Here is a 26,349-nt window from a genome sequence, read left to right on the forward strand (position 1 = left end):
GGTGGGATCCCAGGGGGGTTTCTGCCCTTGGCCAGTTCTCTGTTGGTTTTGGGGCCGTTGCGCTGTGTTTTGCAGGCACAGCTGGTGCTCCAGGTGGGGAAAGCCCAGGGTTGCCAGATGGTTTAACAAAATATACTGAACCCCGCTCCCCCCCCCAAAAAAAAACACCGGGAAAAAATTCTGTTGAAAAAAAAAAGGCGGGGGGGGGGGGAGAGGGAGGGACCAAAGTTGTTGAGCCAAAAAAAAAGGGGGGGGAGCTGTGCCTTTAAATGGCCCCACACGCCTCACTCCTCTTCCCCTGCCCCCACCAGATGCGGCAGGGAAAAATTGTCCCCACCAGGCTCCCATGGGAGGGAAACAGGAAATACCGACTGTTTCTGTTTGTTGTACCGGACGGGGGACCCGAATAACGGCCCGTCCGGGCGACAGCCGGACACCTGGCCAGGGCCCCCCAGTGTCTCTCCGCGGGTCCCGGTGCAGCTCCCTTACCCTCCGTGAAGCACTCCTCAGGCCCCTGGCTCTCCGCAGCCTCCTCCGCCACCATCTCCGCCTCCACCTCGGGCGCCTTGTAATCCACCGTGCTGCACAGGGAGGAGGTGCTGTCGCCGGACAGCGGCTTCTGCGGGGAGCGGGGAGGGACAGACTCAGCCCAGGGCGCAGGGCCGAGTAGCCGGTGGTGCCGGGAGCGGCCCAGGCGCTGGGTGTGGCCCGCGCCCAGCCACAAACGGCGTCACTGGGGGAGGCCAGAGGCACCGAGGGCGGCCTGAGCTCGGGCAGGGGAGCACGGGGGCCATGCAGGCGGGGCTTGGTTAGTGCAATTGTGGCTGCAACCCCCATGCTCCTGCCCCCGGCTCTAGAGCTGGCTGCGAAGGGCCGTGGCAGCCGCAGACGGAGCTGGGCCAAGGGCAGTCACCGGGCCAGGCCTCACCTAAACCCCAGGGTGACCTCCCTCCTTCCCCCGTCCCGAGGGAGCCCGACCTAGGCCCTGGGGAGACGAGGAGGTGGGTTGGACCTCCTCCCCTCTCCGTAGCACAGTGCCCCCAAACTTGGTCATGCCCCCCAGCCCCTGTCTGAACCCCTTCCCCCCCTGGAGCCAGGGCTGGGAGCGGGGCTGCAGCTTGGGGGGGGGGGGATGCAGAGCAGGGGAAGGGGGTCGAATCTGGGCCCACAGCTCATTGTGGGGGTGGGGCCAGGGAGGGAGCTGCAGTCGGGGCGGAGCAGAGCCACAGCCAGCAGGCAGGGCCAGGCATGGGGCCCGGAGCTGTGGCAGCAGGTGGGGCTAAAGCAGATCTAGGGGCGGGGTGAGGTGGCACCACTCACCCCCAAGTGAGCTGCACCCCCCAAACATTCCTGGGGGCGCCCTGCAGCTTGGGGGCTCTGCTGGAGCAAGTGGCTACGCTGCTGTGGCGAGGGGCGCCCCAGTTCACTTTGGGGTTGAATCGACACTGTGATTAGTGGCGACCGACGGCTGCAAACGAGTCTCTGTTGTTTGTTTGTTGTGGGTTTTGCCAAACCATTGTAACGCAAACCCCACAAACCGGCTGGGAAGCCGCCAGATGGCAAGCGCCGCGGGATGGTGCCTCCTGCCCCGTTCGGCCGCGCATCGCCCCGCTCCGCTGAACCTCCCTCGGCTGCTCCCAGGCAGCTAGAGGATCCGACTAGCGCCAGGGGCCCTGTCTGCCCCAGCTGAGATTTTCACTAATAACCAGAAAGCCAGAGGCTGCAGCATCAAGGAAGGAAGCCCAATCCCAGGGGGCAAGCCGGGTCACCCCTGCAGGGAGAGAGGCTCACACCCAGGGCTGGCCTTACCATGAGGGGAACTGAGGCACTAGGGGCACTAGGACCCAGAGTGTAGAAAATCGTGTCTGCTGCTGGTGCCTGTGTATTCTCTCTGCAGTCCCATGAGAGGAGTAGAACAGGCAGGAGGCAGAATCGGGACCTTTCAAAGTTCTGGCCCAAGCGAGGGGAAATGGGGGCGTCATTTGAGCTCCCCACCTCAGGTGCCAGAATGTTGCGGGCTGGCCCTGGTCACACCTGCAGAGCGAGCTCGCCCTTGCAAAGCAGTTGCTACTTTTGATGAGCTAAGTTTCTTGAGTATTTCCCACGTCCTAGAAAGCTGGGTGGACGTTTTCTAAAGAAACCTTCTTTCGAGTGGAAATATGCAGATTTGTCAAAAGATAAACGGTTGATCGGGAAGGTCGGGCTTGGCTGACTCCCCCACTTCGAACATTTTTTGAAAAAAAACCCAAATTTTTGGATGTCACAATATCACGCGGTGACATTTCCAAGTCAGAAACCTTGGTTCCCCAGTCCAAGCGAGGTGTCTGTTTGCAATTTTGGTTAAAGAGGCAGGGAAAGGTTTGAAATGGAAATACAAGCCATTAGCTGAACGATTCACGTTGTTTGACTTTGTCCAAATTCTTTTTGGAGGCTCAGTGGGCAAAACTGTTGGAGATTCTGCTTCTTGTCCCAGTGCACAACAGAAAAGACATTTAAATGCTCAAGGGCTTTTGCAGGATGGAAAAGCCATTTGTCATCCAGCACTATCCAAAACCTCCGAATGCTTTGCACTGCCCATTCCTGTCCCTGGGCCACGAACCCCACCGAGATCCCTGACAAATGCCCTTTGTTATAATTAGACCAGCAGAAACCTGGGCTCCCGGAATTCTGTTCATCTCCAGTATTTCTGGCTCCACTTACTCTGAAGAGCTTTCAGGACAAAGTTCACTCCAGTGCAAAACCTGGATTCCAAATAGTTTTCACCCAGTAGAACTGACTCAGAATCTTGACTTGGCTGGGCTCCCAGAAAGCAAATCTCTGCAACCCCCGCGGGTTAGACAAGAAGAGAAATATCGTAGCAAATCTCCAGGGATCCTCTCTATTTTGATCTGTCTTTCCAGCTTGAACAGCCAGCGTGAGCCTGTGTGCCAAGTGGCCCTGTGCTAGGTACGGACACATCTGCGGACCTGTACGTTCGACACAGAAACCAGAGACCCCAGGAGAAGGATCGGCTATGAAGAGGTATCTTGTGTGCAGTTGGCCGGTGCCTTACAGGGATAATCCCCCCAAGGTCACTAGCGAGTGTCCGAGCATTGTCAGTCACAGATGAGACGGAGATGCTGGTGCCAAGGGGCGCAGGAGGCAACTTGTGACCCCAAAAGATCCAGCCATCGCTCATCCTGGCGTCAGATACTCTGTGGTGATTCGCTGGGTCCCTCAGCCAGTGAGGCAGCCACGAACCAGCCAATCTGGGCTCCCCCAGCCCTAGCCTGGAGCACAGGAAGGTGGGAGAGGGAGGTCAGAAGAGCTGGGGACAGAGCTAAGCCCACCCCTGCTCCCACAACAGGCCATCTGCACAGGAGCTAGTCCGGCCACGTACAAGGTGAGGTGCACAAGCTGTCCTGAGTGCCCGTGAAGGGATCTGGAAAGACGGAAATGCATGAGCCAGACTGAGCAGATGCCGCCATCACAGCCTGTCGTGAGGGGGTGCACCCCGGCCGTGGCAGACCCAAACTAGGTTTCATTAGGAGCCTCTTTCTGAGGTTAATTGTGGTGGAGCTGGCTTTCTTCCACCCACCTGCTAAGAGCTGAAATCACTTGAGACTGATGGGCGGAAGTCACAGCTAAGAGGTGGATGGGAGCAGATGGTGATGGACAGCCAGCAGAGCAGTGATGTAGAGAGGTGCCACGGGCGGCCAGTAGGGTGGTGGCAGAGAGGTGCCACAGGTGGCCAGCAGGGCAGTGGCAGAGAGGTGCCACGGGCAGCCAGCAGGGTGGTGGCGGAGAGGTGGCCAGCAGGGTGGCAGCGGAGAGGTACCATGGGTGGCCAGCAGGGCAGTGGCAGAGAGATGCCACGAGTGGCCAGCAGGGCGGCAGTGGAGAGGTACCCCAAGTGGCCAGCAGGCCAGTGGTGGAGAGATGCCACGAGTGGCCAGCAGGGTGGCAGTGGAGAGGTACCCCAAGTGGCCAGCAGGCTGGTGGCAGAGAGATGCCACGAGTGGCCAGCAGGGTGGCAGTGGAGAGGTACCCCAAGTGGCCAGCAGGCTGGTGGCAGAGAGATGCCACGAGTGGCCAGCAGGGCGGCAGTGGAGAGGTACCCCAAGTGGCCAGCAGGCCAGTGGTGGAGAGATGCCACGAGTGGCCAGCAGGGTGGCAGTGGAGAGGTACCCCAAGTGGCCAGCAGGCTGGTGGCGGAGAGATGCTACGAGCGGCCAGCAGGGCGGTGGCGGAGAGCAGCGAGCAGGTGGGTGGCAACGGAGTGAATAGGCTGATTCCTTCCCTTCCTCCCACCCAGGACGGGAGGTGAACTCTGACCAAAGACAGCAACTGTGCGTGGGTGCAGAGAAGGGATGGGCATGTGAAAGGGACTCTTGGTTTCTGGAAGAACCTGAGGGGAAAAGGACATTGCCCAACCCACTTGGGTGGGACTGTTACGTGTGGATCATGTTGATGACCGTGTGCGCCGTGTGTTCCCAAATGAACTATGAGTCACTTCCCGCCGGTTATTACAGGGTCTTTCCCACACTCGGACTCTGCACGTGTAAGGGGGGAGCTTTGCCTCTCAGAGGCGCCCGGGGTCTGGTGTGAATCTCCCGGGTTGCAGGGCGGGGGCTCGAGCTGGTTCTGTGGCGGATGGATGGAGAGGAGCCCTAGATACTGAACATGGGCCTGGCTGCTGCTGGCAGAAGGGTTACAACTGAGGGGTGCTCTGCCCCCATCTGAGCTCTGGAAGCACCAAGTGCCCCTTAAGTTTTGCTGGCTGGCCACACAGGAGCAAGGGGGTGTGGCCACCCACCGTGGTTGATGCGGGGTGACCACGGACCCTTGCAGAGCCATCGCGCCAACCGATGCTTGGAGCAGCGTCGGAGTGTGAGTCACCGACTGCAGGTCGAACAAATTCCCTTGCGGCGGCCCCCAGAGCTTCCCCCCTGCACAGGCTGCTCTCCACCCAGGCACCGCACAGGCCTTGCTCCGCTCTCCCCGGCCCTCCCTCCAGTGGCTGGATGCCTGAGCAGCCTCCGATACGCTGACATTTGTTTTCATCCCCCAAAGTCAACCTGAAAAGTTTGGAACTGATTCCAAAACGTGGGAGAATTTCCTTTTGGTGACACAAAAGACAGGACGATGAAGCACTTTAAAGACTAACAAGATGGTTGATTAGGTGATGAGCTTTCGTGGGCCAGACCCACTTCCTCAGATCAATATGTGGAAGAAAATCAGCACAACCATATATACCAAAGTGATACAATCAAAAAAAGTGAACACATGTGAAATTGACAAATCAGATTTTAGAACAGAGGACGCGTTGCGGTTTTCCCGTCTCCTGCACCCCCATAATGGCACGAACAGACTCCACCAGCCAGTAGGATACAGGGAGTGTATTGCTTCTCCAGGATACAGCCCAGCACAGATGTAATCTGGTTCCAGGGCAGGCCTAGGATGCCTCTGCTCCCCTTGAGATGGATGAGACTGGGCCCCTAAATTCCAGCCTGTTGCCTAGGCTGCATCCTCCATGATCCCCCGACAGAAACTAACTCACTCTCTTCCAGCCCTACCCCCCAGCCAGGGGCGGCATCCCACCTTCCTTTGTTTCTCTCCCTGGGAGGTAGCTGGTCAGACAGGTTTGGAGCCCCCTTTTGCATAATGACTCATCCCCTGTCCTGCTGGGCTGCGCTATAGACAGCAGAGGTCGCCCACAGCCCGAGCAAGTTACCTCCACTACGTCACAGAGGTGGAGAGGTTAGTGTCTATGGGTATGTCTACACTACAGCACTAATTCGAACTAACTTAGTTAATTCGAACTAAGCTAATTCGAACTAACGCATCCAGACTAAAAAACTAGTTCGAATTAGCGTTTTGCTAATTCGAACTAGCATGTCCACATTGAGTGGACCCTGAAACGGGCTTAAGGATGGCCGGAAGCAGTGCCGGCAGGGCATCAGAGGAGGACTTAGAGCATGGAGATGCTGTCTCAGGCTAGCCGAGGGCTGCGCTTAAAGGGACCCGACCCCCACCCCGGACAGACAGTTCTCAGGGGTTCCCTGCTTGCAAACCAGTCCTGGCTTGGAGTGCCCGGAGTGCCCACACTGGGCACATCACAGCACTCGGCCATCAGCCCGGCTGCACTTGCCGCAGGCTGCCATCTGGGGAGAGGGGGCAACTGGGGGGCTGCAGGAGAGCTTCCACCCCCAGAAGCCTGCAGAGCCAGCCCAGTCCTCCCCATCGGGGGCTCGTGCCCCATTCCTCCCTCACCTCCTTCCACTTACCCTTCCCTAGCCCCTCTTCTTGATGTACAAAATAAAGGACAATTGTGTTCAAAAATGGAATCTGTCTTTATTGAACAAAACTGGGGGAGACTGGGCAAAGGAGGTGGGAGAGGAGAAGAGAGAGGCTGGGAGAGGGGAGGGCAACTACAATGATGAGCGGTTGGGAACAGGTCCCATATGAAGAGAGGCTAAAGAGACTGGGACTTTTCAGCTTAGAAAAGAGGAGACGGAGGGGGGACAGGACAGAGGTCTCTAAAAGCAGGAGTTGGGTGGAGAGGGTGCATACAGAAAAGTTCTTCATTAGTTCCCATAAAGAAGGACTAGAGGACACCAAAGGAAAGGAATGGGTAGCAGGCTTCAAAGTAGTAACAGAAAGTTGTTCTTCACAAAGCAAAGAGTCAACCTGTGGAACTCCTTGCTGCAGGAGGCTGTGAAGGCTAGAACTGGAACAGAGTTTAAAGGGACGTGAGATCAAGTCATGGAGGTTGGGTCCATGGAGTGGTATTAGCCAGGGGGTAGGAGTGGTGTCCCTGCCCAAGGTTTGTGGAAGGCTGGAGATGGATGGCACGAGACAAATGGCTTGGTCACTGTCTTCGGTCCATAGCCTCCAAGGTCCCTAGGGTTGGCCGCTGTCAGCAGACAGGCTACTGGGCTAAGAGGGAAGGTCCTTTCTTGGATTGAGAACTGGCTAAAAGACAGGAAACAAAGGGTAGGAATAAATGGTAAATTTTCAGATTGGAGAGGGGTAACTAGTGGTGTCTCCCAAGGGTCAGTCCTGGGACCAATCCTCTTCAACTTATTTATAAATGATCTGGAGAAAGGGGTAAGCACTGAGGTAGTAAAGTTTGCAGATGATACCAAACTGTTTAGGATAGTCAAGACAGAAGCAGACTATGAGGGACTCCAAGAAGATCTCACCAAACTGAGTGATTGGGCAACAAAATGGCAAATGAAATGTAATGTGGATAAGTGTAAAGTAATGCACATCGGGAAAAATAACCCCAACTAGACGTGCAGTATGATGGGGGCTAATTTGGCTACGACAAATCAGGAAAGAGATCTTGGAGTTATCGTGGACAGTTCTCTGAAAACTTCCACACGGTGTGCAGCGGCGGTCAAAAAGGCAAATAGGATGCTAGAAATTATTAGGAAAGGGATAGAAAATAAGACCCAGAATCTCTTACTGCCCCTGTATAAAACGATGGTACGCCCACATCTTGAATAATGTGTACGGATGTGGTCTCCTCACCTCAAAAAAGATATTTTGGCCTTGGAAAGGATTCAGAAAAGGGCAACTAAAATGATTAGGGGTTTGGAACGGGTCCCATATGAGGAGAGGCTAAAGAGACTGGGACTTTTCAGTTTAGAAAAGAGGAGACTGAGGGGGGATATGATCGAGGTCTATAAAATCATGAGTGGTGTGGAGAGGGCTGATAAAGAAAAGTTATTTATTAGTTCCCATAATAGAAGAACTAGAGGACACCAAATGAAATTAATGAGTAGCAGGTTTAAAACTAATAAAAGGAAGTTCTTCTTCACACAGCGTGTTGTCAACCTGTGGAACTCCTTGCCGGAGGAGGCTGTGAAGGCTAGGACTATAATAGAGTTTAAAGAGAAGCTGGATAAATTCATGGAGGTTAGGTCCATAAAAGGCTATTAGCCAGGGGATAAAATGGTGTCTTTGGCCTCTGTTTGTCAGAGGCTGGAGAGGGATGGCAGGAGACAAATCGCTTGATCATTGTCTTCGGTCCACCCTCTCTGGGGTACCTGGTGCTGGCCACTGTCGGTAGACAGGATACTGGGCTAGATGGACCTTTAGTCTGACCCAGGACGGCCATTGTAAGCTCAGGGCTCAGGGTCGGGGGTCTCAGTGGACCCCCTTGATTTTCATGCACTCCTGCTCCTGGGTGGCCAGGCTGGCAGCTCTCCTGCCCTAGCAGGCCACTTTCCTGTGCCTAGTGCAGAGATCGTGGATGAGGTCCACGATGTCCGCACTAGCCCAGTCGGGTCCCCGCCTCTTGCAGTCCCGGGCAAGCTCCCGGGAGCCGCCAGCCTGGTCCCGGGAAGAGGGGGAGGGCTGGGGGGCATCGGGTGGCTGGCTCGAGCCGTGCCAGGTGCAGGGTCTGCTGGCTAGGTGCTGGCAGGCTTGCACCTGGCACGGGCACCGTAGCCAGCCCGTGCCCCTTTAAGGGGTCTGGGGCCAGGAGGGGGGCAATAGAGTTTCCCTGGTGTTGGCCAGAGTGGCCACCAGGGAAACCTGGGGAGGGCTAGCCTCCCACTAGTTCGAATTAAGGGGCTACACAGCCCTTAATTCGAACTAGCTAGTTTGAACTAGGCTTAATCCTCGTAAAATGAGGTTTTCCTAGTTCGAACTAAGCGCTCCGCTAGATCGAATTAAGTTCGAACTAGCGGAGCGCTAGTGTAGCGCTTATGAAAGTTAGTTCGAACTAACTCTGTAGTGTAGACATACCCTAGGAGACTGAGGGTCTGTCTGCCAGAGCCTCTCGGAGGGTAGTATCCGTTCCAGTATAGGCTGTAGTTTATTGATAATGCGTTGGGTGGGTTTAAGTTGGGGGCTATAGGTGATGACAAGTGCTGTTCTATTGTTGGTTTTCTTGGGTCTGTCTGGAAGTAGCATACCACACTAATACCCACCCTGGAACTTTCCCTTGCAACAAACCCCCTTCAACAAACCCTATTCCACTATAAAGTTCTCTTATTCTCTGGCTCCTGCCCATGGCCTGTAGAGCAGAGCCAAGCAGTGGTGTTCTACAACCAGCTCAGTCGTTAATTAATGCCAGCGGCACGTCAGGCTGAAGAGCAGGGTATGAGCTGGAGACAGGAGGGGTCAATTTTTCAAAGGGCCCAACGTGACTTAAGAACCTAAGAGCTGTTTTCCAGTGAGTGGAAGTTAGGTGCTGTGAGGGCGCGTTGGGGTTTTCCCGTTTCCTGCACCCCCGTAGTGGCCTGAACAGACTCCACCAGCCAGTAGAACAGAGGGAGTTTATTGCTTCTCCAGGATACAGCACAGATGTAATTCTGGTTACAGGAACTGGGGCTAGGAGGCCTCAGTGCCCCCTGTGACGTAGTGGGGGTACTTGCTGGGCTGTGGTGACCCCTGCTGTCTGGAGCAAGACCCAGCAGGGAAAGCCTCACTGTGCAAAGGTGATGCCAAACTGGTTGAACCAGTGGCCAGACACCCCCCATGGAGAGGAACAAAGGAAGGTGGAATGCTGCCCTGGCTGGGGGGCAGGGCTGGAAGAGGGTGAGTGGGTTGTTGGCTGGAAGCATGGAGGAGACAGCCTAGGGAAAGGGGCTGGAGTTTAGGGGCCCAGTCTCCCCCATCTCAAGGGGGCCTGAGGCATCCTAGCCCAGCTCTGTGACCAGATTACATCTGTGCTGTGCTGTATCCTGGAGAGGCAATAAACAACCTCCATTACACCAGCTGGTGCAGTCTGTTTGTGCCATTTCGGGGTGCAGGAGATGGGGGAACCCCATCGCGCCGTCACACCCCCCCCTTGAGATGGAGGGTGGCTGGGCCCTACAATCCCAGCCCCCCTCCCTAGCTCCTTCTCCCCTGCTTCCCAGACCGAAAACTACCACTTTCTTCCAGCCCTGCCCTCAGCCAGGGCTCCACTCCGCCTTCTTCCCATTGTTCCGCTCCCTGGGAGATACTGGTCAGACAGGGTACGTCTAAACTACATGGCTCCATCGATGGAGCCATGTAGATTTGTTTGTTCGGCAAAGGGAAATGAAGCCGCGATTTAAATAATCACGGCTTCATTTAAATTTAAATGGCTGCTGCACTGAGCCGACAAACAGCTGAGAGCGTGGGAGAGGGGAGGGGGAAACCTGGGAGGAGGGAGCTGGAAGGGGGAAGCCAGGGGAAGGAGGAGGAGGGGAAGTATAAAACTATGGTACGCCATATCTTCAGTACTGTGTACAGATGTGGTCTCCTCACCTCAAAAGAGATGTTTTGGCCTTGGAAAGGGTTCAGAAAAGGGCAACTAAAATGACTAGGGGTTTGGAACAGGTCCCATATGAAGAGAGGCTAAAGAGACTGGGACTTCTCAGCTTAGAAAAGAGGAGACTGAGGGGGGATATGATAGAGGTCTATAAAAGCATGAGAGGGGTGGAGAGGGTGCATCAAGAAAAGTTCTTCATTAGTTCCCATAATAGAACGACTAGAGGGCACCACATGAAAGGAATGGGTAGCAGGCTTCAAACTAATAACAGAAAGTTCTTCTTCACAAAGCAAATAGTCAACCTGTGGAACTCCTTGCCACAGGAGGCTGTGAAGGCTAGAACTAGAACAGAGTTTAAAGAGAAGTTAGATAAAGTCATGGAGGTTGGGTCCATGGAGTGGTATTAGCCAGGGGGTAGGAACGGTGTTCCTGGCCTCTGTTTGTGGAAGGCTGGAGATGGATGGCACGAGACAAATGGCTTGGTCATTGTCTTCGGTCCATCCCCTCCGGGGTAGCTGGTGTTGGCCGCTGTCAGCAGACAGGCTACTGGGCTAGATGGACTTTTGGTCTGACCCAGTATGGCTGTTCTTATGTTCTAAGCTCAGGGTCGGGGGTCTCACCAGACCAACTTGATTTTCATGCAAACCTGCTCCTGGGTTCGCATGTGGCCTTTGGTGGTCAGGCTGGCAGCTATTCTGCCTTTGACGGCCACTTTCCTGTGCCTAGTGCGGAGCTCGTGGACATTGGAGGCCTCCCCCCAAACCTGGATGAGGTCCATGATCTCCGTACTTGACCAGACTCCTGGGAGCCGCCAGCCCGGTCCCGGGAAGAGGCGGAGGGCTGGGTGGCTGGCTCGAGCCGTGCCAGGTGCAGGGTCTGCTGGCTGGGTGCTGGCAGGCTTGCACCTGGCATGGGCACCGTAGCCAGACCGTGCCCCTTTAAGGGCTCCAGGGCCGGGAGGGGGGCAGACGAGTTTCCCTGGTGGTGCTCAGAGTGGCCACAGGGCAAGCTGCGAAGGGCTAGCCTCCCACTAGTTTGAATTAAGTGGCTACACACCCCTTAATTCAAACTACTTAATTCGAACTAGGCTTAGTCCTCGTAGAATGAGGTTTACCTAGTTCCAATTAAGCGCACCGCTAGTTCAAATTAAGTTCGAACTAGCGGTTTGCCTGTGTAGCGCCTAGCAAAGTTAATTCGAACTAACATCTGTTAATTCCAATTCACTTTGTAGTGTAGACAGACCGAGAGGGTAGGTCTACACTAGCCACAGAGACTCTTGGAAATGTGACCCAAAGATTTCACAGCCCCTTTAATAGCTCTCAAACGGCCCAACCCCAACCCCAACCCTAACCCGACCCCAACCCCGACCCTAACCCAACCCCGACCCCGACCCCGACCCTAACCCCGACGCCAACCCCAACCCTAACCCGACCCCGACCCCTACCCTATCTCCTAAGCTTAACCCTAACCGTAACCCCAACCCCAACCCCAACCTTAACCCTGACCCCGACCCTAACCCAAGCCTAGCCCCTAAACCCTAACCCCAACCCTAACTCCTAAGCTTAACTCTAAACCCCTAACCCCTACACCCCGACCCTAACCCTAACCCTAATCCTAATCCTACCCGTTCCTGAGGACTCCCACAGATCTGGTCCCAGTTTGAAATGCTCTCCCAGTATTCCCTGGGCAGGGCCATCGGGCAGCGCGCTCACAGACTGCCCTGCCCGCTTCGCTTGGAGTCAGGACCAGGGCCAGCCCATGGCACCCTGATCTCAGCAGCTCAGACTCTGCCCCCAGAGGGGAGCTACAGAAGCCAGGGGGCACAAGTGGCCACCGATGCGGTTTGATGGGGAAGAGAGCACGACCCGCCCCCGTGCCAAGCTCTTTCGACTGGCCACATCCGTGCAATGCTGGGGGGGAGCCGTGCGAGGCATTTCGGAGTCAGTCCGCGTGCCTGGTCTCTGGCCCCCTCTCCGGCCGAGGCCTGGGTGTGCTAGCAACACAAACGCGAAATGCCACTAGGTGTCCCCCTCGCACAGTCCTGGACTCCCCGCCAGCAGCTGCGCTGACTCAGCCCAGCTCCTTAGTGGTCACTGGCTGACTCGGGAGGTGGCAGGACAGGGATGGGCGAACCCCGCCCCCACTGGAGCGAGCGTCCACACTGCCCGGCTGCAGCCGTGCCACCGCCGTGTTTATAGCCCCAGTGCTCCAGCGGGGCAGATCCCCGCCCCTCTACAAGCCCGCTGAGGGGTGCTGAGGGCTGCCTGGGGGCTGGAAGGGTGCACTTGGGGCAGGGCTGAGGGTGTGCCTGCCCCGCCCCTTCTGCCCAAAGCCCCGCCCCTTCTGGGAGGATGGGGCTGCACCCTGTGTGACGGCGCGTTGGGGTCCCCCGTCTCCTGCACCCCGAAATGGCACAAACAGACTGCACCAGCCGGTGGAATAGAGGGAGTTTATTGCCTCTCCAGGATACAGCACAGCACAGATGGAATCTGGTCACAGAGCTGGGCTAGGATGCCTCAGGCCCCCTTGAGATGGGGGAGACTGGGCCCCTAAACTCCAGCCCCTTTCCCTAGGCTGTCTCCTCCATGCTCTCAGACAGCAACTAACTAACCTTCTTCCAGCCCTGCCCCCCAGCCAGGGCAGCATCCACCTTCCTTTGTTCCTCTCCATGGGGGGTGTCTGGCCATACTGGTTTGCATAGTGACTCATCCTGTTTTGCTGGGTCGTGGTACCCACAGCAGCAGTGGGGGTTACCCCAGAGCCAGCAGCATAGAAACCAGCCAGGTACCCCCACTACGTCACACCCACCTTGTCCTGGGGCCTGCGCAGGAAGATGGCTCCCCTAGCGCTGACCCCCAGTTGAAATGAGCCCCACGTGCCCCTGCCCGTGGGAAGCTGGGCCGTGCCGTGGGCAGACACTGGGCACCGCCCAGGGGCAGGGAGATACCCCGGGGTAGCCCTGGCCAGTGGCAGGGGAAGGCAAAACCCGCCCAGGTCGCCACTGGCCCCTCCAAAGCACTGGTCAGCCCCGGAGCTTGCCCCCTGCACCGATCTAGTGGTCCAAAGTCGGGGTCCGCGCCAGGACACAGTCTCGTTGTGACGTCGCACAATGGGCCAGTTTCCCTTGGCTTGTGCATTAGACTCATCTTCACGCAGGCTCAAACCTGAAAGGGGTTTTCCTTGCTTGTCTCTCCATTGCAATGTTGCTGTCGTCCAGGCTCCCGTTCGGCGCCAGCCACAGCCCAGAAGCCGTGGGCATTGTAGCTCCAAGATGCAGCGTCTGACTATGTGAAATCCTTCGTCTCAGGCCCTCGCCCCGGCCCCGGGAGCCTTGCTGCAGTTGATCCTTTCTAAGGTATTAACAGTAGATCCAATTTTAGTGCCGTCAGCAGATTTCACCACCTTCCCCCAAGTCATTTATAATCGAATTGGAAAGTCACAGCCCTGGCATGGACTCTGTGACGCCCGCTGGCATCTGCTGAGAGCAACAGCACCCTGATGTCCTCTGAGCCAGGTAGCTTTCGGGTTTATATCCCCGGCCTCCACAGCAGCAGGGCTTGTCTGTCTCAAAGCGCAACGCTGACGGGGTGCCGTGACATCTTGCAGGGAACGCACGTTCAACACTGGGCGCTCTGAGGCGAGGCGCGAGGTCTGGCCCGATCCCATGGCTGGAGGGTGCAGTTCGACACTCGGACCGGCGAGACGATGGGTGTTTTTAACAGCGCCGCTCTACACCACGGGGTGTGTGGACGCCCCTCGCTGCCAATGTTTGACACGAGACAGGAGGTTTTTCTAAAAGACCCGCTCTAGCTCACACAGGGAAGTTCTCCAGCTGCGTGTACAGGTCAGACCATGTGCTTGCCGTGATCCCCTCTGTGTACCCCCCAACTCCTTAGCACGTCCCACGGGACTTGAGATCCCAGAGTCTAGCCTGGGGATGGGGGTTCCTGGGTTTGTAGGAGCCAGGAGCTCACACCGGGGAAAGATGCCATGTCTGTGAGGGTGAAAGCATCGAGACGTTCGGGAAGAATAACCTAGCATGTGGGAGGGCCCAGGAGGGGTTAGGATGAGGACTGACGGAGGAACGAAAGACGGAATCGTCACCAAGGTCCCCTCTAATTTTTTCCATCCATGAGCAGAATATTTCTACATTTCAGAATATAAATGTTGTCCTGTACACTGAGGCACTGGTGGATGTGCATCACCAGCAGAAACACCTGCTGCTGGCTGTGGGCGCTCTGCCGATCACCTGGATCTCTCCTGGGCAGCCGCCCGAGGGCCCAGCTTACAGGGAACACCGGTCGTCGCCAAAGTGCCAGCGCAGCTCCAGAATACGGTTCAATTGTATTGCTAAGTCCCTACGCGGCTTCCATCCCTGTGGCCACACGAGAACATAAGAAGGGCCAGGCTGGGTCAGACCAACGGTCCATCTAGCCCAGCGTCCTGTCTGCCCACAGTGGCCAATGCCCCAGAGGGAGGGATCACAACAGGGAATCCTCACGTGATCTCTCCATTGTCACCCACCTCCAGAGAAACAGAGGCTGGGGGCACCATTCCTGCCCATCCTGGCTAACAGCCATTGATGGACCGAACCCCCATAAATCTATCTAACTCCTTTTTGAAGGCTGTTAAAGTCCTAGTCTTCACCACATCCTCTGGCGAGGAGTTCCGCAGGTTGACTGCACTGAGTGAAGAAAAACTTCCTTTGGTTTGTTTTAAACCAGCTGCCTGTTCATTTCATTTGGTGACCCCTAGTTCTTATATTGTGGCAATAAGTAAATCACTTTTCTTTATTCACTTTTTTCACACCAGTCATGATTTTACAGACCTCTGTCCTGTCCCCCTTCGTCTCCTCTTTTCTCAGCTGAAAAGTCCCCGACTTTCCAACCTCTCTTCGTACGGGCCCCGCCCCAACCCCCTGGTCATTTCTGTTGCCCTTTTCTGAACCCATCCCAATGCCAGTAGCTCTGTTCTCAGAGGAGGTGACCACGGGAGCCGTGGCTGTCCCGGCACGGAGCCCAGGGAGTAAAACGATTGGTTCTGGCCGAAGGGAGAGGCGTCGGAGCTGGCGTCTCCGGGGGGTTTTACTTTGGGCTTTGAAGCCCAGCGGAGACACGTTCTCCCTGCTCCCACCCCCGCCCCAGACAGCAGAGCAGGAGAAGCCAGGTGTTGCCATCACGCCCCATGTTCTGTGGGACAGGAGCGCCCCCCGGGCAGCACAGAGCAAGCCGAGCAAAACTGGCCCCTTCTGAGCACGGGCCCGGTTCCAGGCACCGCTGGGACCTGGGCACTGGCTCGGGTGGGTGCAGTTACAGCAGGGTAACGGCGCTTCTGTTGCTCTAGCTGAGGCCACGCGGGTTTGCTGCCATCGCCGCGCTGGGCAGAGAAGAGCAGTGAGAGGAACCGTGGCAGACGGACAGACCGACGGGCACCAGCTCTTGGGGCAAACGCCACAAGTGGAAGCTCTTCACGTGTCTGGCCACGAAAGCTTGGGCCAAATCGATGTTAGTCTCTGGGGGCCCCTCGCTGCTGGTGCCGACACAGACTAACCCGGCTCCCGCTCGGAGACGCGCTGGCTCGGAGCGTGAACGCCCCCCCAAGAGGCAGGGCAAAGCCCCTTTCGAGCCACCGGGCACCTAAACGAGCCTTTTGCAGCAGAACGCATTGGGGGACCCGCTCGAAGAATATCGGCCAAAGAGCTGGACTGGGGCCTTGCTGGCAGCCCCCAGCCCGGTCCCCCAGCGCCCATAAGCTGCCCGGGCCGAGCACGTCTGCGCCAGTGTCACTGCGTCCGCGCGCGGGGCGGGGGCTGCTCCGTCTGGCCTGGTGTCGTCCCAGCAGCAACACGGGAGCGGAGCCACGGCCACGCTCCCACACAGCGAGTGACTGACGGGCGTTTCAGCCAAGGGGCGACTTGCCAGCAGGCCCACCGAGGGGCCCTTGAAATGGCTGCTGGAGCCCGGTGCGGTCTGGGCGGTGCAAAGGGCTTGCCTAGCCCCAGCCCCGCCCCTTCTGCCCCAGCCCCGCCCCTTCCGCCCCAGCCCCGCCCCTTCCAGGAGCGCAGAGCTGCCCCCACACCTTGTCCAGGCGCCCGGGAGCTATTGTCGAGGGGAAAACCTCCTGGCCAAATGCTCCTCTTCCCCTGCTTATCTGAGCGGAGGGCCCGGGCGGGCCAGTGAGACGGGGGCTGGTTTGCAGCCTGCAGCAAGATTCCTCCCTGCCCCACTGCCCATGGCTGCCAGTCAACGTCCAAAACACAGGAGAGTAAAATATTGCCCCAGGCAACTGCAACTGTGCAGCCACCCCCATGTACTGAACCCCATGTACTGAACCCCAGGCAGTGACCCCCCCCCATGTACTGAACCCCAGGCAGTGACCCCCCCCCCATGTACTGAACCCCAGGTACTGAACCCCAGGCAGTGACCCCCCCATGCAGTGGCCCCCGTCCCTCTGCTCTTTGTCTGCAGCCCGGACAAACCGACCCCAGTGAGAGGCAGCTGTGGGCGCCTCACCGGCCTGCAGTTCCCATCGGGCCTGTGGCTGGCCCCAGAGAAACGCGAATCCCGCCCAGGAGGAGAGCTGCTGGCAGGCCCTGGCCCAGCCTGCCTGCCTACCTTGGGGCCTTCCGTGTCCGACTGGGTGCTCGTTTCTTCGTCGTACAGGTCGGACTCCTCGGAGGCGATGGGCACTTGCACAGTCAGGTGGGGGTTGTGGATGAAATTCATGTGGTCCAGCTCGTCCCCGAAGCGCGGCCCTTTCCCGGCGCCGCCGTCCCTGCCTTCCGCCGGGGGCTCCTGGCCCGAGCACGCGTGGTTGAGCACAAAGTTGTCTTTCTTACTGTCCTCTTGCTCCTCCGCCGGCTCCTGCTTCTCCTTCCACGGCAGGTGCAGCAGCGCGAGCGCCGTTCTCTTGACGAAGTCGATCGCCCGGGTGATCCTGCCTATGGCGATCTGCAGATTGTTCATCTCGCCGTCGTCGTCGGAGGCCGCGAGGCTGTCGGCGCTGAAGGAGCTCAGCAGCAAGGCCAGGAACAGGTTCAGGACCTGGCGGGACAAAGCAAACCCGGGGCAGCTGTCAGACGCCAGCAGGGAGCCCGGCCTGGGTCCGGGCAGGTTTCCATGTCTCGCGGGGACACCGCCCCCCCTTCGTGACTGAGGCCTCTCCGCCCCCCTCCCCGGTCCCGACAGCAGCTGCTGAGTCGCAGGAGGGGAGCGCGGCTCGGAGGCACCGCCCAGGCGTGAGCTGCAGCGACGGGCCCTTCCTGGCTGCAGACTCAGGGCTCCTTGTGTCGAGGTGCCCTCGAGTCTCTCCTGGCCAGTGGGGCCCATTGCGGGGGAGCTTGTGCGTCCTGGGGGCGCGCGATTTCCCCTGCACCAGGCAGTGTCTCTGGTGCAGCCCAGCACAGTGTCCCTACGCGCCCTGGGCCCTGCCGCCTGCCCCGGGGCTCCGCGCCGCTATTTCCTCGCCACCCCCATCTCCTCTGCCCCCCGCCAGGACTGGGCCCCGCGCTGGGCGCTCTGCTTCCCACGTGCCCCTGGACAGGCTGCCAGCCGTCGCCTTCCCTGCTCTCTGGCTGGAGGCCCCCTGCTCCCTCCTGCTTGGCTCCATCGGCCTTTCCGCCCCGCGGCGCCTCTGGGCCGTGGACAGAGGGGAGGAGGGAGACGAGGTGGGCGAGGCGAAGCCTTTTCTCGGACCAGCGTCGGTGGGGGAAGGAGCCAAGCTCCGAGCTGCCCAGAGCTCTTCCTCGGAGCTGGCACCCGCAGAAGTGGGTGCAATGAAAGACTTTCCAGCGCACACCCTGGGCCCACGGCGTCCAGCGGGGGGGCTGGCACCGCCCCCAGCCGTGAGCCTTGGGACAAGATGGTCAGCACTGGCGATGCTGCCTGCCCTGGGGCGCGGTTCCCAGGGGGCGAGTGCCGCATGAGCCTTCTGGTGAAAGAGGCTTTTCCTTGCACCGGCGGCAGAGCGTCCCTGGTGCATCGGTGGCGTGACGGAGCCCCACTGTCGCCCTGGGGCATGCGCCCTGACTTCCCGCCATCTGTCCTCGCGGCTCCGCCCCTCGGCCCCACACTGGTCAGTGGTAGTAAGCGCCTGCTTCCCTCCGCGCTGCGCAGTGGTGACGAGCGGGGGCCCCTGCGTGGCCCCATACCGCCCTGGCTGCAGTGCAGCCCCCCCGGGCTGAGCCCTCCCCCCGGGACGGGGCTTTGCGGGGCACGGCAGCATCCCCCGCAGCGTGAAATGCATTGCTTGAAAAGCTGAGCGTTCCGGGCCAACCCCACAGCTGTCGGTGTTTGTGCCTTCCCGTGCCAGGAGCGCATTTGAGACGGGAATTAGCTGCTATTCAAGGTCACTGCTGTTTTCACATGGCCCATGCCATACGACTTAAACAGAGTCTTGAAATAAATCCCGGGACCACAGCAGGGTAATACGCACGTTAAGCACCAATTACAGCTAATCACTTCTGTGGCCATTGTCTCCAGCGCGCTTGGCAGGAGCTGGCTCCCAACCCCCGCACGACTGCCCCCTCCCACTACGAACGCCACAGGAAATGCCCCAAGTGCCACTGGCAGTACAGGGCGCCTGGCCGCGGGCGCCGTAAATAACATCTCACTGCAGCAGCGGCCTTCCCCCCGTTTACCCTCCAGGAACCTGAAACCCGGGAGGGCTCTGGTTTCCCTAAGCCGAGGGGAGGCCAAGCCCCTGGCCCCAGGAGGCGTGGGCACAGCAGGCCCGCTTACCTGGGGCCCTGCAGCCACGCCTGCCATGGCTTCGTGGGCGTTGGGCTCTGGGGGTCTGACGGGCAGAGCCCCACACTCTGAAGCTTGGCTCCCCTGAGAAATGGGGCTGGAAAGTCATAGGCTCAGTGGGCTGGGGGATTGTAGCACCCGGACCCTGCCCAGGGCAGACCGGGGCTGGGTGAGAGCCAGTGACGCCCGTCACAGGAGGGGCGGGAACCCAGAACAGGGCCGTGTGTTCAAAGGCAGCTCCTACCGTCGCAGCCAGAGTCTCCCTGGTCACACTGCGCAGCAGCCAAAGCCGCAGTGTCGCCGGGCAAGCAGCCGTCACGCCCACGGGCCAGCGAATGGGGCCCCTCCTACCGACCACAGCCCCTCACCGGGGACAAGTGCCGCCAGGCAGTACGGACGGGGACCCCTAAAACATGGCTCCACAGCTGGCATCCTTCCTTTGGCGGCCAGAGCTGCACCCTCACCCTGCCCAGGCCACGTGCCCCTGGCGGGACTCGGGTCCGTCCGGCGCCCCCTGCGTGGCACCTCGCTGACACGACCAGACACGCGCGACACGGCCTCCTTTCCCACGCCACCCTGAAGTGCGTCGGGCGGAGCACAGCCCAGGCGCTCACGTTCCAGGGTAAGAGCCGCGCGAACCGGCCTGCGTCCGTCGGGCATTTGCCTTTGCCCGGACTCTGCTGGTGCTCTTTAGGCAGCTGTTGGAAAAGCTGCCGTGCCCCCGGAAGGCTCCTGCAAACCGCAGGGGACAGGTACCCTGGCTGAGACCCACGGGGCCGGAACACCAGCTAGAGGCCGGGGGGGGGGGGGGGGGGTCTGGAAACGTTAGGTTAGGGTTCCTCCCGCAGGGGGTCCTGGGGGCACCTTACGAGGGCTCTGCACGGTCTCGCCTGGGCTGCCTGCCGATAGCGGATCCACCGGTAAACGTGGCTAGGGAAGGAGGCTCTACCGGGGCGACGCGGGCGCGAGAACTGATTAGCCCTGTGGCCGGCAGGAAGGGCAGGGCAGCAGGACAGGAAACGTGAGGGTTGGACGGAGGTGTCCTCCAACAAGCCAGGGCATTGCTGCCCCTCCCCTGCCCCCTGCCCTGCCCTGCTCCCACCCTGTCTCCTCCTGGCCAGCCTGGGGCTGTGCCCGTCATGGAACTGGGGCCCTGACTGTCCACCCGGGCGGGGGCCAGCCTCCTGCCCCAGCTGCTCAATGACACCGGCCCCTGCAGCTGCTGTGGCCTGCTGCCCTCTTTCGCCAGGGCTGAGTTTGGTTCCTGCGGGGCAGCCGCAGGGGGCTGGGATGCAGCCGGCTCTGCCGGGAGAGCTCTCCCACAGGCCGGCACCGCTCTGAGACATGGCAGCAGCCGTTAGACCAGTGGGGACCTGCCGCTGCAGGAGGGAACGGGGCCCCGCAGCCAGGACCCCCCCTTCCCGCTGGGACCCAGGTTAGAGAGGCTGCCACCCCCCTGGGGCGCGAGGGACGGAAAACGTTCTTTCAAAATGTAGCCACTAAAAAGCCTTAAAGAAGCTTGAAGCCTCCCCAGGAGCCAGCGTGTAACCTGGGGAGGGCGGGGGGGGGGGCATGGACAGGGACTGCTCTGACTGGCCAGAGAGCTTCTCCCTGGGGTGGGCCCCACAGGGCTGGAGTAGCCCCTTGTTTGGGCAGGCAGGGAGCTGCTCCAACCCCTACCAGTTCACCAGGACCGGTAAGCCTCAGGTTTCACGGCGGGGGGGGGACCAGCAGGCCCTGCTCTGGGACTCTCAGGCGGCAGGTAGAAGAGAAGGTTTATGGCTTCCCAGGGACACAGCGCAGCGCAGACTTGTTACATAAGAACACAAGAACGGCCGTAGGGGGTCAGACCAAAGGTCCATCTAGGACCATCCATTTCACGAGGAGTAACCGTAGTTCGGACTAGGAAGCCTAGTTCGAACTACCTAGTTCGTGCCCCGTGTAGCCGCGCTGCACGGGGTTCGAACCAGCGGGGTTTTAAAAATGGCGGCTCCCCCTTATGCAAATGAAGCCCGGGAAATTCAAATCCTGGGCTTCATTTGCAAGTGCGGTATGCCTCCATTACCCTCCTAGTTCGAACCAGGAGGGTAGTGTAGACAGACCCACTGAGACTAACTCACCCCCAGCAACCAGTCCCAGCCCCGCCTCCTCCTGTGTCCAGCTTCCTCCGCAAAAGGGGTCACCTGGTTGCATCTCCCACCTAGGCTCAGTGACAAGAGAGGCGGGGCTATTGCTGGGCTGGGCAGCCCCTCAGTGAGTCACACCCAGAACTTCCATCCCCCGTCAGGTGCCAGTGCAGTGCCCAGGGAAACTGAGGCAGTGCACACAGGCACAGACACACACTCACACACCGTGTTACAACAGAGCAGCACATACAACACAACAAGCGAACAGAGCACACACAATCCCCACCACGTCACACCCACGTAACCGTTCACGTCCCTAAGGCTACTTCTGCCATTTGGGCAGCCGTGCCAGGGCAGTGAGCAGCTTGCGCTGAGGCAGGTGGAGGAGCTTCTGGCTCAGGACACCCAGCCGGAGGGGGTGCCAGGGAGAGGCGGCCAATGGGGGCATACAGAGCGTGCTGGGGAGGGACGAGGGTTTGTCTCGGGAAGGAGGGCGGGGCAGAGAGCAGGAGACATTTTTGTGCGATTTTTTTTTTACCAAAAAATGCAATTTCAGACCAAATTCAACGACCAATTTCAGCTGAAACAAAATAGAACCCCCCCCCCCCCGGTAAACGTCTGCGCGGAACATTCCCCCTTGTCCTTGCAGCAAGCCGTTTCATTTCAGCTTCCCCCAGTTTGTGGGAAAACCGTCGCAGACATTTCAACCCTTTGGGAATGAGAGGGAGTGGCTCACTCCATCCGCTGGGCTCCCCTTGCAGCCAGGGAAAACGAACACGGGTCCTGTGGTGACCTGGAGGAATGTTTCCAGCCCACCACTGAACATGGCACCGGCCCTTGGGACCCCCTGCCAGCCCCCGAGAGGAAGGCCTCTAGGAGGTCCCCTCCCGATGGGGGTAACGAGAGTCTGGACTTCGACATCGACCGCAAACGTGCCCGGGCTCTCGCTGCAGCATGTGCCAGGTAACCTCCGCCCCGCAATCGCAGCGCTGCCCACAGCCTCCAGGCCAGCTCGGACATGGTCACCAAAAGGGCTGACAAATGGGGCGCTGTGGCCACCCTGAACAGGACGGACTACGGGCGGGGGTGCCAGACAACTCACCACCACCACGTTCTGCAGCCTCTGTCCTCCGACCCCACGGAGAATAGCAAAGGAACGGCACCATCCGCTCCGGAAACTCCCTGCTACCAGCAAGCGGGTCTAGAGGGTGCTGGGCGGGCAGGCAACAGGACTCCATGCCTCTCGAGGTCCCTTCCCATTCTAGTGTTCTAGGAGTCTATGAAACCAGGAAGAGAACAGGAGCCCCCTGGGCACCACCTGCAGCCCCCGACCCAGCCCCTCCGGCGCATCGTTAACGATCTACAGCCTCACCTGGGTAACGATCCCGCCCTCTCACAGGCCCTGGGGCACAGGCCAACCCTCGCCTACAGCCTCCAACGAGTTCTGTCCAGCAACCACGTATCACCCCCCAGACACTCACCCAGGAACCCGCCCCTGCAATCAGCCCCGGTGCCCACTCTGCCCACACAGCGACACCAGCGCGGGACCTAGCCACACCAGGGCTCATACACCTGCACGTCCGCCAGCGTGATCTCTGCCAGCAGTGCCCCTCGGCCACGGACACTGGCCAAACCGGGCAGTCTCACGACAAGACATAAGTGGACATGAGGCGGGTGTCAGAAACGGGAACACGCCCAAACCCGTAGAAGCACATTGCTGGGCACCCTTTCACGGGCTTACAAGTAGCCATTCTTCTCCACAGGCATTTCAGGAACCAACGACAGAAAGGAATTGTGGAACTGACCTTCATATGCACACGTGACAGAGACACGGGCTGCATGGGCCATTGTATTCAACACCCACGTGGCATCAAACGCTAAGGAGGGGACACCGCCAGCCCACTCGGTCGGCCTCCTTAGCACCAGCCCTCCAGCCAACAGGGCCTCTCCCCTCCCTTCTTTTCTGTCATAAAATGGGAATTTTCCCTTTTTCCTCCACTCTGAGGACATGGGTTTTGCCCATGAAGGCTCAGTCGCTGCATGAATCTGTGTGTGTCTCTATGGACAGCGCGTTGTTACCGACTCACACGCCGCCCTTCTGAGACTTTCAGAAATGGGTCACTTCAGTTCGCTCCAGGCAGGACCCTCTCAGCTCGGCCAGGGAGTGAGAAAAGCTGAAACTCACCCAGCCCCAGAGCAGAGGTTTCACTGCAGACCTGGCAGGGAGGGGCCTGGTGCGTGGGGCAGGGGCACTGTACGGAGGAAGTGGGACCCCTTATACTCTCCTCCCAACCAAACCGCAGGGCTCCTCGTGCCCAACATGCCACACCAGGCAGCAGCGGCGAAGGCAGGTTCCTGAATACGCAGCTTGTTGAAGCGAGCTGTGAATATGGGGGGGAGGGGGTGATACCTCAGCCGTGTGCCCGGCCTCCAAGTGTGCACCTGAGGCAGGCTGGCTTCACTTTACCGATGTGCGCTGGGGCCCTTGAGAGCAGCCGTTCTCAGCGTGGGCTGCTCAAAGCACCTCAGCTCACAGAGTTTAAGGCCACGAGCAACCCTCAGATTATCTGTCTGAGCCCCGGAACCTCCCAGGCCACTGACACTGCCCAGCCCCCACACGCTGAACCCAGCCACCAAAATCAAAGCAAGTGTCACAGGCCACCAGGGACTAAGCTACTGTGTGCCCCGGGCAGGGGGAGAGGGACCGAGCCGCCAGTGCTGGCAGGGACCGGGGGAAGTGAGAAACACCCAGAGGAGCTGTCACGTTATTGGATTGTGAGGGGAGCAGCCGGGTCACTGCTGCACCCATGAGGGGGGCGGGGGTGTTCGCCCCCAAAGTGGTACAAAGGGGGCCATGTGAGGGGTCAAACAAAAGCTACTTTCTTCTGATTCTGAATCTGCTCTTCATATCTCTGTACAATGTGTGTGTGTGGAGTTAGGGATCTGTAATCTGTGTGGAGACTGAAAGTCTCTCTGAGGGTATGTCTACACTGCCCCGCTAGTTCGAACTAGCGGGGTAATGTATGGATACCGAACTTGCTAATGAAGCCCGGGATTTGAATTTCCCGGGCTTCATTAGCATAAAGCCGGCGCCGCCATTTTTAAAAGCCGGCTAGTGCGAACCCCGTGCCGCGCGGCTACACACGGCATGGGCTAGATAGTTCGGACTACGTAGCCATTCCGAACTATCTGTACTCCTCGTGGAACAGGAGTACAGATAGTTTGGAATGGCTACGTAGTTCGAACTATCTAGCCCGTGCCGTGTGTAGCCGCGCGGCACGGGGTTCGCACTAGCCGGCTTTTAAAAATGGCGGCGCCGGCTTTATGCTAATGAAGCCCGGGAAATTCAAATCCCGGGCTTCATTAGCAAGTTCGGTATGCATACATTACCCCGCTAGTTTGAACTAGCGGGGCAGTGTAGACATACCCTGAATGTGCTTGAGCATTGGGCAGAGCCCGGCCTATGGACATGCTAATTAGCGAGGCCCTGTGGGACAATGGCACTCGATGGGCCAAGGACACACCTCGGGAATGGTGACCGGCATCTAAGGGCTACCAGCAAGGAACACAGGGATAGGCCGCTGGCCAGGTGACCTGCTGCAGCCAAGAAGAGACCAGGAAGGATGTATAAAGATGCCATGTGGCGGACTCCATCTTGGGGCTCAGCTCAGCACTTCATCCCAGAGGCAGCAGTGCAGGGATCGAAGGGCTGGAAAGACCTGTGGACCCATCCTAACCTAGGATGCGCAACAAGGACTTCTAAGCCAGCAGCTGTAACATCTCTGCTAGAGCCTACATCGAGAACTGAGAAATTCGATGCATGTAATGTACTATCCTTTAACAACCTCACTCTCAGGCTTTTCTTTCTCGTAGCAATAAACCTTTAGATGTTAGATGCTAGAGGATTGGCTCAGTGCGATTTGTGGGTAAGGTCCGGAGGATAAATTGACGTAGGATCTGTGGCTGGTTTCTTGGAACCGGACAGGACGTGTTCGGGGTAGGTGGGATTGGGTGCTAGGACCCCCCACCTGTGTATGAGGCCCGGGGCCATCTGGGGCACGGATATTGCTGGGGTGTGGGAGGGGTTTTGCTCGGGAGGCTTCAGGCAGGCAGCTGAAGCATTCTGTGGGACTGGTTTGTGGCCTGTTTGGAGAGGTCACCAGTCAGGGGGTGCTGTAGGAGCCCCAGATTTGAGCAATTCGCCCTGAGCAGACGCCCTTGGCGGTGCCCAGACCGGCCCGGTCTGTCACAGGAGCCTGGTCAGGCCTCACTTTAAGCCACAGCGCCCACCTGGATGTGAGGCGCTCGCAGCTCGAGAGCATCCAGAGCAGACGCTGGGAAAAGGCCCAAAGCCAGCGGCAGGCAGGGGGAGCCAGGAGCCCAGGCCCTGCCAGAACAGGGCTGGCAGGAGCTGGGCCAAGGGGCTTGGTGGGAACAGGCAGGGTTGCGCAAAGGAACAGAGCGGGGGCAGGAAGGCCTGAAACGCCCCTGAGGTTGGAGGGGGGGAGACAGCGGCTCATGAGATGCTTTTCCCTGCCCGAGCCCATTTCCAGCAGCCCTTCTGTGACAGACCGGGCCGTGTCTGGGCACAGCTGAGGGCGTCCGCTCAGGGCGAATTGCTCAAATCCGGGGCTCCTTACAGCCCCCCTGACTGGTGACCTCTCCAAACAGGCCACAAACCAGTCTCACAGAGCGCTTCAGCTGCCTGCCTGAAGCCTCACGAGCAAAACCCCTCCCACACCCCAGCAATATCCGGGCCCCAGATGGCCCCGGGCCTCATACACGGGTGGGGGGTCCTAGCACCCAATCCCACCTACCCCGAACAAGTTCTGTCCGGTTCCAGGAAACCAGCCACAGATCTCTGGCCAATTTACCCCCTGGACCTTACCCACAAATCACGCTGGGCCAATCCTTTAGCATCTAACGACTAAAGGTTTATTAACATAAGAAAGAAAAGCCTGAGAGTAAGGTTATTAAAGTACAGTACGTTACATGCACCGAATCTCCCAGTCCTCGATGCAGACTCTAGCAGAGATGTTACAGCTGCTGGTTTAAAAGTTCTTATTGCACATCCTACGATCAGGATGGGTCCACAGGTCTTCCGGGCTCTTCGATCCCTGCAGTGCTGCCTCTGGGATGAAGTGCTGAGCTGAGAATAAAATGGCATCGACCACATGGCCTCTTTATACTCCTTCCTGGCCTCTTCTAGTATGCAGCAGGTCACCTGGTCCTCAGCCTCTCTGTG

At 58.8% G+C, this 26,349-nt stretch overlaps 1 protein-coding gene across 2 annotated transcripts in view; it reads right to left on the bottom strand.

The window, feature by feature from the left end:
• The window catches only part of SCN4A (sodium voltage-gated channel alpha subunit 4), a 177,319-nt gene that overhangs the window by 40,246 nt on the left and 110,724 nt on the right, over positions 1-26,349 (bottom strand). For both annotated transcript variants that reach the window (XM_075911769.2, XM_075911768.2), the window contains exons 16-17: positions 16,846-17,274; positions 490-619 (exon numbers count right to left, since the gene is read on the bottom strand). In XM_075911769.2, coding sequence (XP_075767884.2) covers positions 490-619; positions 16,846-17,274 — 559 coding nt within the window. The remainder of the gene's footprint in view (positions 1-489; positions 620-16,845; positions 17,275-26,349) is intronic.

This window comes from Pelodiscus sinensis, chromosome 29 (genome assembly GCF_052426305.1).
Source record: "Pelodiscus sinensis isolate ZL-2025 chromosome 29, ASM5242630v1, whole genome shotgun sequence".
NCBI classification, from domain to species: Eukaryota; Metazoa; Chordata; order Testudines; family Trionychidae; genus Pelodiscus; species Pelodiscus sinensis.